Here is a 19552-nt window from a genome sequence, read left to right as displayed (position 1 = left end):
ATTTATTCTTTTCTATAGTGCATGTGGGTTATTGAATGAACTTTATTATGTAAACTATCATTGATTGATATACTTGATATGAGTGCAATTCATGTCAACGTTTCGAAAGTATCATAAAGAGATTCGTTGGTTATCTCATTTGCATCCAATTTATATAAATTGTGGGAGTAAATCGAACCTAAAGCTTAGTATTATACACACACTTTAGAATTTATATGCAATCATCACCATGAAAACTTCATCTTTTATCTTCTTCTTGGTGAAATTATTTGCAGCAAACTCCCAACACAAAATCTAACAACTTTCCTATATCAAAATTGTACATAATCCATAAGTTCTAACTTAATTGGTAGAAATATTAAAATTGTTTGGTCGTACGTCATGATCGATATTCAAACTCCGACCCCTCCACTTTATATATGTGAATGTTCAATGACTTGTCATCTCGTAAATATACCAAAATAGAATGGACATATAGTAGATATCTAACATCTACGTTACCGTAAAAAAAAAAAAAGAAATCTTACGTATGTGGTGACTATGCTAGTTATCTACAGTACTCTAAACTCTATCTAAACCAAACTTCTCACCAGCTACACCAATATATTTGTCCATTTAATTTCATGAAGTTAACCTTTGTTACATTAGTAGTAAATCTGTAAATGTGGAAAAAGAGACAAACACAACTTTTTAAAATTGTTCCCTTAGAAAGATAGAATGGTCTAACAACAACCCTCCTTGCATTGATACCATGGAAAGTGTTGGGTCATCACGAGGGGCAATTAGGGGATCATTCACATTAGGCTCAAGAACAATTTCACAAGTGAGTTGGACACTACATTTTTACCCAAAACTTTAAGGTGTTAGGTTTACGGGTCCTCTCACTTATAAAATGTTCAATCTCTACTATTTTAAGCAATGTGAGAGTTAACTACTCACACTTGCCGCAACAAAAATATATGAAAAAGTGATACATGGCACTTTGTGCCTCTAAGAAAGAGATGCCTCTTGTCTATGCATATCATCAAAAAAGTTGCAAACCAGAATATAGGGTAAAATTCTTCTCAAACCTTTTACAAGTAAAAACTCAATTCTGTAAAATGAGTTAGCAATGCATTGCACACTATATATATATATATATATATATATATATATATATATATATATATATATATATATATATATATTAGCAATGCATTGCACACCTTTTCATTTTTGGATCAAAATATCATTTCCATTATTTTATATTAGTAATAAATAAAAGGACAACTATGTAAACTTCGTTCAATTTTATTTTTAAACAAAACATTTGTTACTGCATTCTCAATTTCCACATAATTTGCCAACGTTGGACTTCGTTTCCCTGAAACATCCGCAAAGCTTTTTTAATTTTGTTACCAAAGCTTTTTACATTTGATTTTTTGCTTAGGGAAAAAAAATAGGCACTGAAGTTTTCTAACTAGAAAAAAGCCATTGTTTTTTACTACTAACGTCACTTATCCTTGTCTTTTTTTTTTAAGGAATTATCCTTGTATCTTAAAATCATATTTATTACGATTAAAAAAATTCTGGAGCATGAAAAAAAAAATCAATGTGTAATTCACGAGAATTAATGGCTTTGGAAAAATTCTGTTGAAAAAAAATTGTTTTTTTTAAAAAAAAATTAGAAAAAGAAGATGAATTTGGATTGCATATGTTTTTTCAAGTTGTCCTTTTTTGATTTTCTAGGTTGTCATGTGTTTATTTAGGTTGCATATATTGATAATTATGTGGGTGTAAATTAGTAAACGGGTGCACAACATTCAATCAAGTTTACCTAACTAACCCCCAATTTTCTAGTGTAAAATAACTAAATGACAAGGGTTTATTTGTCCGGGATGAAAAGGTATGTATTGCTAATTTACACCAACATGTTTTTAGTTGGTTGTAAATTAGCAACCCCGTATATATATATATATATATATATATATATATATATATATATATATATATATATATATATATATATAGTTAGGATCCGTTGATACCAGGTGTCAAACTAAACTTTAACACCAAATCTAAAACGTTCATTTTATTTGATCTAACGACCAATAATTATTCATTAAAAGGATCACTGAATATACTGTGTTCTCTCTGCAACTAACTATATTTCCTATATTTACTCATCTAATTATCGTTCTTTTCTAAATTTGAGATTCTTTCTATACGAGGACCATCTTCTTCTCACAAAATATATGTCCAACATCGAATTTTGTTGCTATCGTAAATTGCAATAAACAATTAGAAAGATGCAAAGTAAAAAATTAATATTGTGAAATTCACGAAACAAAGATGCAATTCATCTTTTTATGATCTATGTGCTTGATAGTCTAATTAACATCATGACATGATTTATGTGTGATATGCAATTTAAGTCTAATTTTTTACTTTTGGGTTACAGATTAGCTACTTTTCTTTGTAACAATTTCCCCCTTCTGAATTTTGAAGCAATGTTGAGTTCTGCAGTTTTTTTCAATGTGATTTTGTGGGTTTTAATTTTTACAAGGAGTGAACAAAATTAAAAGCTTCTTTAAAAGAGTGATGACCGACTGAAACTGGGTTCTTGGATGAAACCAAATATAAAAATAGAAACGAACATATTTGTGGAAGTTATGTTGAAGAGTAAAAAAGAGAAGTTAGTGATGACGTGAATGAATTTAATGAAAATCGTGGACCTTTGGATTAATTATAATTAACGGTCAAGATTTGGTGTCAAATTTTATTTTGACACCTGGTGTCAACGGATCCTATCTCATATATATATATATATATATATATAAAGTTTAACATGGTCTTTTTATTGTGGTTGTTTAGATTAAATTGGACGGATCTAGCTATATACTTTTCGAATATCTTATGATTGTATGTGTGAGTTTTAGTGGTATTTGTCATTTAATTTACAGAGACAAACAAAATCAATATAAATAAGGCAAAATTACACGTGAAGTCCTTTATTTTTTTTGTCACATACAAGTCCTTTATCTTTATAAATTGTCACGAATTAGTCCTTTTTTACATTTTTTATTGAAAATATGTTGAAGTGGCAAGCCAAATAGGGTAAAATCTGATTGGGGTAAACAAAACACATTGGTTTTTAAAATTTTCAATAAAAAAAATCAGATTATCCTATGTGGCTTGCCACTTCATCATATTTTTAATAAAAAATATAAAAAAGAACCAATTCGTGACCGTTTATAAAGATAAAGGACTTGTATGTGACAAAAAAAAAATAAAGGACCAATATGTTACAAATAAATAAGATAAAGGATCACAGATGTAATTTTGGCTATAAATAAATAAAGTAAACTTACCAATTTGATCTCTGATATTATAAGACACTCTCAAATAGTTCACTGACTTTATGAATATTTCAAAAAGATATTTAACTTTTTTTTTTGTTGACAGGATTAATTAATATGTTATGTTAATCAGTGTGTTTAGCCACTTACTATCAATTTAATCCCTAGGACACTTTCATAATGACTAACATGTTATGTTTACATTTTACCCTTCATTATTTATTTATTGGAGTTATCTCAAGTGTCAACCTTAATTTAAATTACAATTTTTTCTTTAAATTTCATTACTAGCTAGAAAAATCAAATCAGCTATCATAATTAAAAAGAGAAAATATGAACTTTGTCTCTTAACTCTCTGATAACTAAATTTAATAAAAATTAATTTGACATATTTTCTGAAGAAGCAATTATTAATTAATTAAAAAGTAATAATACGTATTCAGGAAATTTCATACTATATAGGAAGGATCATAGAACAAACAATATTATTATCTACATCTTGGGATTTACCATATAGCCACTATGGTTGCTTCAAAAAAAAAAAATATAGCCACTATGGTCTAATTTGGATAGGGCATGTCTAGGATTCCAAGCTATAGGGGAGAAATGCAAGGCCTCAAAAGAAGCATTTTAATTTGCAATATTTAAATTTTTTGTGCCAAAATCTCCTATTTGTTTTAGTGAATATTACTAGTACTCCTATAAATATTATTCAAATATTATGTTGATTCAACCAATGCATAGAAGTATGGTTCCCCCTATAATATGCAATTAACTAGACATTATTCTCCAATCTCCAAAAGACTATAATCTAAGACAGCTATTCTTTGTTGGGGAATCAGTTCTTCATGCACAAAGACAAAGAAGAATAGTCCAGGACCACTTGGGATTTACCATAGAATTACTTCTTCATTTTTTTTTTAAAATCCGGGGGGGGGTGTACAAGTACAATCTTTCCTATTGCATGTCTTTGTTTACCAACTTGATTATGTGTTTCTTTTACAGAAATTAAAAGGATATCTTTTTTTTAAATGGAATTAAAAGGATATCATACTATGTCAATATGGTTTACCGATGTCAGTTTCATCCCTGCTTAACAAGTACCGTTGAGGTGGATATATTCTTATAGGTTAAAAAATTAATAGATATTATTTGTGAATTTATCAGAATTATCTATATCAGCGGTATATTTATACATATCCAAGTAAGATGTGTACCAAAAAATTCACCTTATTTCTTGTCTAATGATTTTTTAAAAAACATTAATTAACTGAGTCTCGGAGCAACACATGAGTCCAGAAAAGCCATAAATTAATCTCAACCACTTTACATTTACTTCAGAAAAAATAATCATATTTGTCTTATTTTTACATTTCAAATTTGTTTTGTATGTACTTGAAAACAGTATGTACTGTTCAATTATTTTACACCATGCAGCTTATAGCCCAAAGGAATATAATACTCCCTCCGGTCCTTTTTATAAGGAACACTTAGGGCAAAAAATTTGGTCCTTTTTATAAGAAACTTTGACCAATTTTCAAATGTTTTAAATGTTCAATTTGACTTATGCCCTTATTTATTATGAGAGAGAATTTAAAAATAAGTAAGTTAGTTGAATAAAGAGTAATTAAATAAGGGTATACATGGAATAAATTTAAATTTATAAGAGTATTAAATAAAAATAACTATGTTAAATGTGCTTCATTGATCTGTGTGATTTTTTTAAAGTGTTCCTTATAAAAAGTACCGGAGGAGTAATAAGAAAAATTAAATGTCGACATATTTTAAATTTAGTTTGTAAATAGCATTTGGGTGGTATGAGAAGGAGTGTAAACAATATAAAATCAAGGAATCTTCCTAATAATCCAATATTTTGAACGACGTGTTAGATGGTGATGAGTGATTACTAATAATTAATAGTGGTCAATTTTAGTTTGTAAATATAAGAGAGTGTTCGGATGTGGATGAGGATTCACTGCTGTCCAATTTTGGTGCAGTTCCTGCATTTAACACACAAAGCAATATTTTTATTATTTTTGTTGAAAATCTGTTTTCTCTCTCATGACAAATTTTTCTTTGTCTCTCTCACATGTTATATGGAATGCACCAAACTGCAGATTTAAAACTGCAGCAAATCCAATTCCGTTCGGATGTGATGATTAATTTGAGTCTATTTTTTTTTTTACACACTTAATTAGAGTTTTGAATTTGAATCAACTCTTGACAATACAATAATAACTTTTGAGAATATTTTGCACTAATTATTGTCCTATCTTGTTTAAGATATTAGTGTATACAGTTTTTTTTATAAGCAATAATGAATTATAAAAGAGTATAAGGGGTACTCAAACCCTTATAATTCAAGTCAAAAGATTATATGTTTTGTAAACGTACAATACGATTAGTACACCAATCCGAAAAAGAATAAATGGACTGCGATCGGCTCTGCCACTAAACCAAATCCATGAAATCGTCTATCAATTAACACAGATACATCAGCCACCTCCCCTCGAAAGATGATATTGTCCCTCAATCTCCATAAACACCAAATAGTAGTTAACCATATCAAATGTTGAATAGGCTGTCCCTTAACAAGATCATCACAATTCAAAAAGTGATTCAGTTCTTCCCCACCTATATATGGTTATACTACATCCCAATCATTTGAAGATTGAAGTCCACACCAATTAAGAGAAATTACAATTATAGAAAATAGCACTTTATAAGATAAACATAGAACTTTTTATAAATATGATTATATTTTGTCAAATTATTATTTTTAAATATAACCGTCTATGAACCATAAAAAATAACTCTTTCCATATCAACTACTTGATCAAATTTAACCAGCTAGAAATTATTATCATTATCCATGATATCAACCTTATAATTTCCATATAGAGATGTTCGTTTTATATATAGAACGAACATTTCTTCCTTTTACCAGGACTTGAAGGCTCAAGTTGGAACACATAAATTTATCGCAAAAGAATGTGGTTAACTAATGTTGATGGCTTAGAGATATTGGGGGATTTCTTAACATGTTGCATAGAGTTGATCGTCACCTTAATTGGAGAGAATGAAGTCAAGGTTCATTATCGTTTTTTCAAATTTTATCTCCAAATGTATTTGTTCTAGTCAAATAACTTCAATTTAAAGTTTAGTATACTTTCTCAAGAATATGTTTGGTCTTCTAAACTATTGTTTTGGGTAAGTTTTCTTGTATGCATCATACTCTTTTTTCTTTCACCGTAGTTTTATGTCACCAAATTTTTCTTATAGGATTCTTAATTAAGTTTATACTTTCTTTTTTACGAAAATTAAGTTTATACTTATTCACTTCATATATTTTCACTTTATTCCCACTAAATTAGAAAAATCAGACCTAATTTTTCCTTCATCTCTAGCCGCCACCCTCACCTTCATATTTCTTCTTCTTCTTTTGGTTGATCAATTAGAGGGGGTGATTTAGGATCAATTTTTATTTGATCCAAAAATCACTCCACTTGATCGTTTTTTATTTATTTTTATTTAAATAAGTGATAATATTCACATATTTTTAGGGTTCATTCGAGTTTTCTTCGATATTTTTTTATCTGTGTTGGAAAAATATCTGACATAGAATTATTTCAATACAATAAATCAATAAACATTGGTACAAATAAATATGATACATCATAAAATAAAATTGATAACATAATAAAATAAAATATAGAATGAGAAGAACTTATCGAATTTGACTGAGGCGTGTAAATGCATTGAGCTTAAGAGTATTTCGCCACCATGGGTAAATTATCCGGTGCAATTGGTCTCATAGCTAATACCCTCCTTTTATAAAATTTTAATAAAAATAAAATTTTGTTGTCATAAAAACAATTCGCAAGAAACATTTTCATTTATTTATATCATGAGTCTTTTTTTTTTTACAAACATAAACAGTATTCATTCATATTGGTAGATAGTACATCAATCAAAATCATTACATATTCAAAATCGCTAAAAACTAAAAAGGATTAATCTGTCAACAATCTCACAGCATCTGAGTTAATAGCATAAAACGGCTATATCTTTAAGCCTACAATTGATATGACGAAATACAAGTGTCCGGAATAGTCATGCTCCGGAATCTGCAACGTTGAAGACGCTAGAGTCATTGAATCTGTATTGGATCTGGATCGAAGCAAATCTGCAAAAATGAACAAAACAAATACCATACTAAGACAGAACAAACACCGTACTGAGACGGGACTCAAAACAAACACTGTACCAAGACGGGACTCAAAACAAACACCAGACAAATAAATCACAAATATGAAAATCTCAAACGAACGCAAGAATATGTGAAAATCACTTATTTAAATAAAAACGTAATTAAAAAAGAATCAAGAGGGGTGATTTTGGATCAAAATTGATCCTCAATCACCCTCCCTAATTGATAAACTAGAAAAAAGAGAACAGGAAGAAGTTTTTGCGGCGGCAAGAGAAAGAATTAGGGTATCAAGGCCAAAATATATATATATCATGAGTCTAACGGATTTGGATCATTTCTTTCACTTTCCTCTCAATCCTCTCTATCTCTCTCTTAATCTCACTCTCTCTCATTATTATTTTAAAATTTTTTATTGAAGAGAGAGATTAAAATTAAGAAAGAAATAAAGAGAATTGAGAGATAAAGAGACGAGTGAAGGAGATGATCCAATCACGACTCTAACCACCGGTAAACTCTAAATAATATTAATAGTCATAAGCAAGATTTCAAATTTATTTTCTAGAGCAAATTAATGGAAACAGCAATGTGTGTGGGCAATATGCAATAACTGTGATGGGGTGTCATTGTGTCAGGGTCAACAACCTTCTCAGATATGATGCTAGATATGCCCCATATAAAGCAGTAAGAGAGTACTTTGCAAAACAACTTTTCAGGTTAGCATTACATTAATCAAATAAAAAAATTCCAATTTTCCCATGTACCAAAAAAAAAAAATTCCAATTTTCCCCACGACTTGGGGTGCTATAAAACAAGTTCATTAAGATTTTCATTTTCCATTATTAATATTTAAAATTTGGCAAAATTACACTACAGGTCCTTTATCTTATTTTTTTGTAACACTTTGGTCCTTTATCTTTTTTTTGTAACACTTTGGTCCTTTATCTTTTATTTGTAACACTTTAGTCCTTTATTTTTTTTATTTGTAACATTTTAGTCCCTTTTTTTGTAACAGTTTGGTCCTTTATCTTATTTTATTTGTAACACTTTGGTCCTTTATTTTTTATAAATAAATAAGATACGGATCACAGTGTTATGAAAAAAAAAGATAAAGGACCAAATTGTTACAAAAAAAAGATAAAGGACCAAAGTGTTACAAAAAAATAAGATAAAGGACCTGTAGTGTAATTTTGCCTTAAAATTTTGTGTGGATTGATCATTCATCCAACAATTTTTATTTTAGAAAAATCTCTGACAAAACAAAATAATATAAAACTACCTACTTTTAAAATAAATTTCCACACTACCCTAACTTTTAATATTTGGGGACAGGATGTCAATGTGACTTGCGCCATCAGAAAAACATTTTTTTTTTAAACTAACAATTAAAATGTATTGTCGATTCCAATTAAAAAAAAAAAATCCTTGTTGATGGCGCCAACCAGAGTGGCATTACTGTCCCTATGTACTAAAAGTATATTACTGTGAAAATATTTGTTTTAAGTGAGGTAGTTTGGTATTGTTTTATTTGTCAGGTTTTTTTTTTTTTAAAAAAAAAACTTAATCTAACACATAAATTGGCACCAAGAAATTTGAAGCTTAAGAAGAAGGAGGATCACACCATGCCTTGAGATATAGGTAGGATCACACTCTAAGGTCTCTAGCTTTTACCACCAAGTCAACTTCGAAGATTGCTAATTTAATCATTGCAAAATCACTCATGTGTGAGATATAGGGAGGATCACATTGTGAGGTCTCTAGTTTTTACCAACAAATCAACTCCAAGTATTGCTGATTTAGTCATTGCAAAATCACCCATGTGTTCATTAACTAAATTTGAGGTAACGATTTAGTCTTTTATCTTCTTTTTCATGATATTTTAGTCTTCATTTCTATGATTTTCTATGTATGCTTTAAATCATAAATATATGTCATGCCTAAAAAAATCGTTGATTTAAAACATGAAAAATCATATTGAAACATACATGGAATGAATTTCCAAGAAGAAAGAAAATGATGTGAAAAAGGCTTTGTTTGGGAAGACATAAACTAGCTTATAACTTATAAGCTCTTTTGGCTAAAAAAACCCGTTTGGTACCAATTTTTCAAAAAGAGTTTATAACTTATTTTACTAGCTTATTTTAAAAACGATATTTCAATTAGCTTATGAGCCTATAACTTATAATTTTTTCTTCTAACTTTACCCTTGTCATCTTACTTGAAAAAATATATTAATTAAACGTATCTTTTTTATGTCATTTCATATTTATAAACTAGTTCAACCGCTAATTTTACAAAACACTACAAATTCAATCAACTAGCTTATTCGCTATAAGTTCACCCGCTATAAGATAACTTATCAACTATCCATTATTTTTTGCCAAACAGGGTCAAATGTATAACAGAGAACCCTAATTTATCTCTAAGAAAATCTTCTTTAATTAAAGAAGGCTTGACTCCCACTAAAGGAACTTCTTAAGCAGGGACAGAACTAGGTTATGTGGAAAAGGGGCAGCCGCCACCCCTACGTATATATAGTACTAGTATATAATCCTAAGTAACACATATATTGCCACCCTTGCTATTGAAAAAAAAAAATATAGTCTGCCACCCATGTTCTGTTTGGTTCAGTCACCTCAATCTTTTATAAAGGTTTATATTAGTATATATTTATAAAATAATACTAATATTTTGGTATGTATATGCTTTTTTAGGATATATGTTTTTTATTTTCCATTAAATTAAGGTGCATGCAATTATTAAATAGTAGGAGTTAGTTATGGTTGATGTTATTTATCAAGTGTTATATATTTCCGCCATCCTCGATGATTTTTTCTGGTTCCGTCCCTGTTCATAAGGAATGATTAGTAGGACCGCACCCTTAAACGTGTGTTGTATGGTTGTCCAACACTTCTAGCTAGCTTGTAATTTTTCTGTTTTGGTGCTTCGATATATAAGGCATAAAGGTGTGTTCCGTCGAATGACCTGCAAATCTTTCGAACCACCTCGTCCAACTCTTCATCTTGTACTATGGTGTAGTTTTGTGGCTGAGAGTCTGGAATAGTGCTGAATGCACTAGGACTTCCTTGACTTGAAAAACCTGCATGCCCTCTATTAAAAGTATCTAAATTCAGGCGAGTTCTACTGTGCACAAGTCACTAATGTCTTGCATGATGCAAGACTTGATTTTAACCGTTAGATGGATTCAGTACATCCTAATATCCTACATCCTCACCACATTATCCTATGTTGGATTAATCTTTCTCTCTCATCAATTAATCCCAGATCTCTCTCTGCTGAATCAACCTCATTTCATCTTTCTCTCCTCAATTAATCTCATCTATCTCTCTGCTCCAATTAATTTCACATAACCCACTCACTCATTCATTGTGAAAAACATAGCTTTTTCTAAGAAATTGTATGGAAGAAGAAATTGGTAACAACACCAAAAAATTCACTTTAAATTTTTTCTCTATAACGATGGCAGAAAATGGTGATGAATAGGGAATAGCAGAAATTTTGATGAAGAAAACATTCAAGAGTGGGGGAGGAGAGAAACGTGGACAAATTAATTAGGATCAATAAATCTTGAATCATTTTTATTGTTATAATTTTTTTTTTTGAAACAGTTATAATTATAAATAATTCTTGAATTTTTGAAGCAGTTATATTCTTGAACTTTGAAATTATTTGTTATTGGAAATAATTTCTGGGTTTTTTTAGTTTGTCATTGTTGTACACTATGTGCTTGAAAAAGATTTGAACAAAAATAAATAAATAAAATTTCGATAATTAAAAAAAAATGAAAAGAAAAACTAAAGTGATTTTATTTCGTCAAAAAGAAAAAACGGAAATAAAAGTTGATATAGTGTGGAGGGAACATGAAAGCATTTTGTAGAATAACTTGATCCAACGATTCAAACAAGTGTTGCATCATGAAACACATGTGAAACTCTTCCATATTATACAACGAACAAAAAAAAGTAAAATTATTTTTTAAGCAATACTATTGCATAATTTGCATTTTATGTTATCAAAGCTTAAATTTGAAATTGAGATAATTATTAACATCTCTTTTCCTAGGTACTACTATAATTGCACAATCTCTATTGATTTTAGGTATCATAATAATGCTGCCATTTCATACATACTCCTATTGGCATGGCACACTCCATCTTGCTTTTACAGCACTCACTCATAAAATAAAGTGCCACTTTTGCAGTTCACTCCAAAGGAATCAAGGAGAAGCTTAGGACAAATGTAACAGTTCATTCATCGAGTAGCATCCGATGCTTTGAACTTCGAATAGTCCTCTCTCATTTTGAAGTAGTTCGGTAAATTGAACTACAAGAAATTAATTAATAAATATTCTCTCCGATCCTTATTATAAAAAAACTTTTATATTTTAGATACATTGAAACATTGATGTATCTAGAACATATCATAGTCTAGATACATCAATGGTTCAATGTATCTAAAAATTAAAAGTTTTCTTATATTAATGACCGGAGGGAGTATACATTGATAATAAATTAAATGGAGTGTTGTATAACTATAAGACTCGAAAATAAATAAATAAATGATAGTACATTGATTTTAGTTTTTATTTTTTTTTACATTTACCACCAGTTAAATCTGATTATGGGGTCATTTCTAGTATAAAATAGTTTTAACTCCATTCTGATTACAGTTGCAGGGTGATACATTGATAAATGGTCACAAATGTCGTGACTACAAAACTGCATGAAAAATGCGACCATGTATAACCCATTTCTTTAATCTCTTTCGGCTACTAGATTCAAGTTCAACCTTCTGGATTATTGTAATTTAAATTTAAACAATATTGTGCTGCTCAATAGTTAAACACAATCCAACTCTGTTGATAGTTACAAGAACATTTTATCCAGAAATTTGAATTTGAATCTCAAATTTTTCATTTCTATATACTTAAAATATACGAGTCTAATTATTACACAAAACAAAAAATTTAAGTCAAATTTGAACATTTTTCACTTTGTATGTTAGGTCTCAATACTCCGTTGACCGTTACTATTCACATATATTGTTTTGACTATATTATTCTACTAATAAACAAAAATAAATAATATAAAATGTTGTTAGATTTATTTCAATGAGTATTTTTAAAATATCGAACTTTTATAATTTTTACTATTATACAATTACAAATAATAATCGTTAAAATTAGAGATCGATATACGTGAAACATTCAACTGTGTCATTCATTTTAAGAGTAAAGAGGTATTTGTGAGAGGACAAATGCTAACATCCCAATGCTTTGAAGTTTGAACTTGTAACACCACTTACACCAGATATAACTCAAGAACCCTACACATTCATTTCAAAAAGTACAACCAATCCAACGGTCAATATTCCATCACATATTGCATGCACTGCAGCATGTACACCACTTTTCAGTTTTCACATTCTTTCTTTATATTTAAATTATTATTATAATATTATTATTTTCTGTACTCTCTTTATTTTCTGACTTGTCCACTTCTCTACAAACTTTTGTCACTTCCTCCACAATGCCTAGTTCAGAAAAACATCTCAAACCAGACACAAACACTGAACATTAAACAACCACTTTAAACAACAAAAATTGTGTTTTTTTTTTCCTTAGCTTGAATCACCAAAAAAACAATTTTCAAACAAGAACTAAAAATGGGTTGTTCAGTATTTAGTTTTCTTATCTTTTCTCTAATGGTTTTTGTTTTAAGCCCAAAAGGTGTTTGTGGAAATGCTGAGCTGAAAGCACTTTTGGATTTAAAAGCTAGTTTAGATCCAGAAGGAATTTTTTTGTCTTCATGGACAAAGAATGGTAACCCTTGTGATGATTCATTTGAAGGTGTAGCTTGTAATGAAAAGGGTCAAGTAGCAAATGTTTCATTGCAAGGAAAAGGACTTTCTGGTAAATTATCACCAGCTATTGGTGATTTGAAGCATTTGACAGGACTTTACTTGCATTACAACTCTTTGTATGGTGATATACCAAGAGAAGTTGCTAATCTGACTCAGCTTAGTGATTTGTATTTGAATGTGAATCATTTTTCTGGTGAAATCCCATCTCAGATTGGTAAAATGGAGAATCTTCAAGGTATAATAGTTAGTTTTTTGTTGTAAAGTTTCAAACTTTTTGTGTTTTGCATCTGGGTTTTGCTTCATGTGTTGAAAGTTTGTTTCTTTATGATGTGCATTTAAAGGGAATTATTGTATATAATTCTTTTTTGCAATCTATGGTTATGAACATTTTTTAGAGAAATCTGCTTTTCAAAGATACTTTTTGAAGCTTGAAACCTAATTTTGTGACTACTTAATGTTTTGTGTTTTAATTGCAAGAGGTAGGTGTGAACAAATTAATTAAGGTGGTAGCTATACTTTTAAGTTTTAATAATTTCTTGTACTTTTTTTAAAATTTTTTAATTTTTTTTCAAATTTTCCTATTTTGAACGTTCTTTAGTAACTAGTTAATGGTTTTTTCTTGAAATGATTTACATTTTTCCTGGATAAATGAACATTTTTTGAACTCTATTTCACAAAAAATCTGATTATATCACTTTCACTATATAAAAAAATCACTTCTAAATCTAGCCTTTTCTTTATTTTTGTTGTTTATAATAATTAAATTTGCAACCCAAAAAGTTGATTTTTTTCTGAACTATATTTAACAAAAAATCTGATTATAAATCTATATGTATGACAATCACTTTTAAATCTATGTAATGTTGTTATCCTTGTCTACTTTTGTTCCTTAAAATTGTTTTTTTTTTTGTTGTTACTGTTTTCTATTGTTGGTTCAAATTTGGATATGTACTAATTTTTTTTTTCCATTTATACTTTGTTTTGTAGTTTTGCAGCTTTGTTATAACCAGTTAACAGGAAGCATACCTACTCAGCTTGGTGATTTGAAAAAGCTTAGTGTTCTTGCTCTACAGTCAAACAAGTTAGCTGGAGCTATTCCTGCTAGTTTAGGTGACTTAGGAATGTTGATGAGACTAGATTTGAGCTCGAATAATCTTTTCGGTTCAATTCCAACTAAACTAGCTGAAGCTCCTTTTCTTCAAGTTCTTGATGTTCACAACAATACTCTTTCTGGAAATGTACCTCCTGGTAATGAAGTTTCTACTTATCTTACTGCTTATTTCTTTCGTTAACGTTTAGCAAAATTCCTGTCATGGTCTTGTTTAATGAGTGAACAGCTATTTGGTCCCTTGATGTGTGAGATGTTATAAAGAAGATATTTTTGAGTGTCAAGACTCAAGTGTGCTTTTTGTTTGTAATTTTATGGTTCAAATTGTCTTATAGAAGATAATTCCGAGTACTAAACTAACTAACAAAAGACTTATTCGAGGATCAAATTGACTAACAAAAGATGCATTTAGATATGTTTTTATAATTTTGACACATTCAGAGTTCAGAGACTGCTATGACAACGCCTTAGACTTTTAAAGATAAAATTGATTGTTTATTCGTTAATATGTTAACACTGTTGATCTTTTTTTCCCATTAATATTTTTATTCATAAGAAATGATTAATTAATCTAATCTAATATAAGTTTATTTGTTTTCCTTGTTTCATTGCAGCTCTGAAGAGACTAGATGACAAATTTGTGTATGAATACAATTTGGGACTATGCGGAGATGGATTTTCATCCTTGAAAGCTTGCAATGCATCAGATCATGCCAATCCCAACAGGCCTGAACCATATGGAGCAAGAGTTGGTGGTATTCCAAAGGAAATCCCAGAAACCGCAGATATAAAGTTGCCTTGCAATACAACTCGGTGCCAAAATACGTCGAAATCGAAAAAAACAGCGTCTATTACTGTCGGCATAGTTCTGGCGACAATTGCATTGTCAGCAATAGGCATTCTAAGCGTCACAATGTATCGTCGGCGGAAGCAAAAGCTTGGCAGTGCGTTTGATATCACCGAAAGCCGTCTAAGTACCGATCAAACAAAAGGCATATACAGGAAGAATGGATCTCCTTTGGTTAGCCTTGAGTATGCAAATGGATGGGATCCTTTGGCCGATAGTAGAAATTTCAATGGAGATAGGCAAGATATGTTTCAAAGTTTCAGGTTCAACTTGGAAGAAGTAGAGTCGGCGACTCAGTATTTCTCGGAGCTGAATTTGTTGGGTAAGAGTAACTTTAGTGCAACATATAAAGGAGTTTTAAGAGATGGATCTATTGTTGCTATTAAGAGCATAAGTAAAACTAGTTGCAAATCAGATGAAGCTGAGTTTCTTAAAGGATTGAACATTTTGACATCATTGAGGAATGATAATTTGGTGAGGTTGAGAGGATTTTGTTGTTCAAGGGGACGAGGTGAATGCTTCTTGGTTTATGATTTTGTTTCGAATGGAAATTTGTCACAATATCTCGATGTGAAGGAAGGTGATGGTGAAGTCCTTGAATGGTCAACTAGAGTTTCTATTGTAAAAGGAATTGCTAAAGGTAAACTCTTTCTATCCTACCCTTAGAATATATTTTACTTTCTACTAATTTGAGATTCTGGCCATTCATAAGATCATGGTTATCGATATCTTACGATACATGTGTATCGTATCTTAATTTTTATATAAAAATGAACTTTGATTATTGATATCTTATGTAGTACATAATTATGGCTGTTTCTTGAATTCTTGATGTGTATCCTGAACTTTGATTTGTTAATCAGGCTTAGCTTATTTGCATAAATACAAACCAAACAAACCAGCTCTGGTTCACCAAAACATCTCAGCTGATAAAGTACTCATCGATCAGAGACAGAATCCGGTGCTCTCAGATTCTGGCCTATATAAGCTTCTCACAAATGATATTGTCTTCTCTTCACTAAAGGGTAGTGCCGCAAAGGGGTACCTAGCTCCAGAATACACTACCACAGGCCGGTTCACAGAAAAAAGCGATGTTTATGCTTTCGGGATCCTTCTTTTCCAGATACTCACTGGTAAGCAAAAGATCACTAGCTCAATTCGCCTCGCCGCAGAATCCTTCAAATTCCAAGAATTCATTGACCAGAATCTCCATGGAAGATTCTTTGAGTACGAGGCAGCTAAACTAGCAAGAATGGCAATCCTTTGTTCACATGACATTCCCTTTGAGAGGCCAACCATGGAAGCTATTGTTCAAGAACTTGGCAATTGTAGTAGTTGTCTTTGATTTGAATTTTAGTCTAAATTGCTTTAACCATCACTAACACAAGTTTTATGTAATTTGGCAACTTGCTGATGAAAACCTTTGTGATGGTGATGATTTTGTTGTAATGTATGAACATGACATTGTTCTATGTCCTTAACTAAAGGACTAGCTTTTGTGAATGTGTTGGATAGTATCTAGGTTGTAGCTTAGGGAAGGGACCTTTATTTTCAAATGATGAAAACTCTATAACATCAGTTAGTCCTTTAAATTATTCTATGTATCTTATTCTGATTCTTATGACTTATCCTCACTTTTGCAATCAACCATATAGATCAAAAGGAAAAGAAATCTCTTCACCATTTGTGTGTGGGCGCGCATGTGTGTAAAATGTTTTCAGTTGGAGGAATAAAACCACTGTGTATGTGTTTGGTTATGCGGTGGACATAATTGATTTTGACATAATTGAGTTTGATAGAATTGATTTTGATAGAATTGAGTTTGATAGAATTGATTTATAGTTGGATATATTTATACAAAAGTGAGTTGAACAAAAAATTTGAGTGTAAAAATCAATTATAGAATCAGAAATTACAATTTTTAGCTTTAGGGAGAATCAATTATGGAAGCAGAATCAATTCTACTTTTGAGAAACCAAACAAGCCAAAATCAATTCTACACGTCTAGAATCAATTCTGACTGCTCCAGAATTGAAACCAAACATACACTACAATAAGAAGGAAACGGTGCATAAGTTTTACCTTAATGTTGGATACTTTGATGGTGTGTTACATGGTATAAAAGGTAACTTGTCCTTCCTGCACGAGTTTGCAAATGTTATTATTTTAGGCCGATGCTAGTATGGGTGAGTCTAGCAAATCTACCACCATGCTCGGATTAGGTGTTGCCACCGGATTGGCGCCAAAGCATACGCCGCTTTAAAGCAGTTATTGTTGTGGCGTCCGTGCTCACAACTCCATCCCTTAGTCGTATTCAAGTTCAGACTTTTAGATATCAAGACATGGCGGGGACAAGACTTGAACCTATGTGAGCCACTATATGAGTGATGTTCCACAGATTTGTTACTTTACACACCTCTTTTTTCTCTCTTGCCATCATCTCACTCATCTCTCTGCATCTACTTTGTTTATGCGTTCTTTGATGCTAATAAACATGTCATTTATGTAGCTGCTGCTACCACTGCCGTTGCCAAGACTGTACTCTCTGGCTCCACGCCACTCATAAGTACGGGCCACGAACAGAATGTTATATGCATTTGAAATTTCAGGCCTATTATCGCTTTTGCATCCTGCATGAGAAATTAATTGAAAATTCTGGCTGTGTCCTTGAAGAGTCTATGGTCTAAGGCAATTGTTCAGCTGGCTTCTTAGGAAGCCTAATTTTTTTTTTTTTTACTAAATAAAAGATATTCATTCATTCAAATTGAGAAGAGTACATTGGTGCAATCCATATTGAAAATCGATAAAAACAAAAAGGATGAATCTGCTAACAAACTCACAACATACGTTGATAGCATAAAACGACATATTGCATAAGCCTACATATTTGACTATATTGAAGTGAATATTCATGCGCCTCCGGATTTGTAGAGTTGATGACACAAAAGTCATTGATTGGATTTGCATTGGATCAAACAGAGGCGTCTTTGCAACATGTGCGACATGTGCGACGGCATAAGGCCTCATAAAAATAGGGGCCTCTAAAAAAAAAGTATAGGGTAGTAGTATTGGTAAATGAGAGGTATAAAATTAGGGATTACAAGCTTCCAAATGAAAGATTGTGGAGTTCAAATACCTGAGATACTCTTTATTCTAAAATGATGAATTTATTTGTTACAAAATGTTCCTAAAAGAATTTTTTATAGTGAATACATTTTTTTAGACGTTTTATAGCTAATTGTTATACTATAGTTTTATCAAATGAAGAGACGTTTAATAGAAATTGTCTTGTTTATCAAACTTTTTTTATATTAGTAAAAAAATGATTATTTTTTAGGGTTATTGATGTTATTTTTAATTTAAATTGCTGACAATTTTTTTGAATTTTTTCTTTTATTAGGGTCTATTTTTAATAATCGCACAGGGTCTCCAAAAAGTTGGAGACGCCCCTGATCAAATACTCCGCACTAAGAAGGGACAACAATACTCCGCACTAAGACGGGAAAATCAAAACAAACTTGATGAAATCACAAAAACAAACGAAAAAAAACTAAATATATGTGGAAATCACACTTATTTAATTAAAATAGAAATAAAACACGATTTGGAGAGGTGATTTTAGGCCTAAATTGACCTTAAATCATCCCTCTCCCGTAGATCAAGAAGAGAAAAATTGGTGACAGTTAAGATTAGAAGAGGAGAAGAAGAAAATGGTGTTTTGTGGAAGCCTATTAGCCTAATTAGATCTTGTAACGAGGAAGTCTCAACCGTGAAAAGGATGAAGGGATCGAAATGGACAAAATGGCATGATGTCGCTATTTTAAATTCTCAAGATAACTCAAATGTGGATCGTCAAGAAGCTATGAAAATATAAATGGCATGATGCCCCAATTTCATTATTAAAGTTTTGAAAATATAAATGTAATGATGTGAAATTTGGTGAGCTCAATAATTTATTACTCCCTCACTTCCAAAATTTTAGTCCTTTTTGATGTTTTGCACGGAAATTAATAAATGATAAAAAATAATAAGTAAAATCATTTTTACCAGAAAAAATATATTTAATTAATGCTTTAACTTTAGTAAGGGTACAAATTGTAAAATATTACTAAATGTGCATCGATTTTTTTAAAAGGACTAAAGTTTTGGGACAAAACTAAAAAGGTAAA

At 30.6% G+C, this 19552-nt stretch overlaps 1 protein-coding gene across 1 annotated transcript; it reads left to right on the top strand.

The window, feature by feature from the left end:
* The first annotated feature begins 13039 nt into the window (after positions 1-13039).
* On the top strand, positions 13040-17011 carry LOC123911507 (protein NSP-INTERACTING KINASE 2). Its single transcript, XM_045962936.1, has 4 exons — positions 13040-13663; positions 14416-14676; positions 15151-16023; positions 16247-17011. The coding sequence occupies exons 1-4, from the start codon at positions 13231-13233 to the stop codon at positions 16726-16728; spliced, it is 2049 nt and encodes a 682-aa protein (XP_045818892.1). The 5' UTR covers positions 13040-13230; the 3' UTR covers positions 16729-17011.
* Positions 17012-19552: the final 2541 nt, after the last annotated feature.

This window comes from Trifolium pratense, linkage group LG2 (assembly GCF_020283565.1).
Source record: "Trifolium pratense cultivar HEN17-A07 linkage group LG2, ARS_RC_1.1, whole genome shotgun sequence".
Lineage (NCBI taxonomy): Eukaryota > Viridiplantae > Streptophyta > Magnoliopsida > Fabales > Fabaceae > Trifolium > Trifolium pratense.
This window is presented reverse-complemented; position numbering and strand designations above follow the sequence as displayed.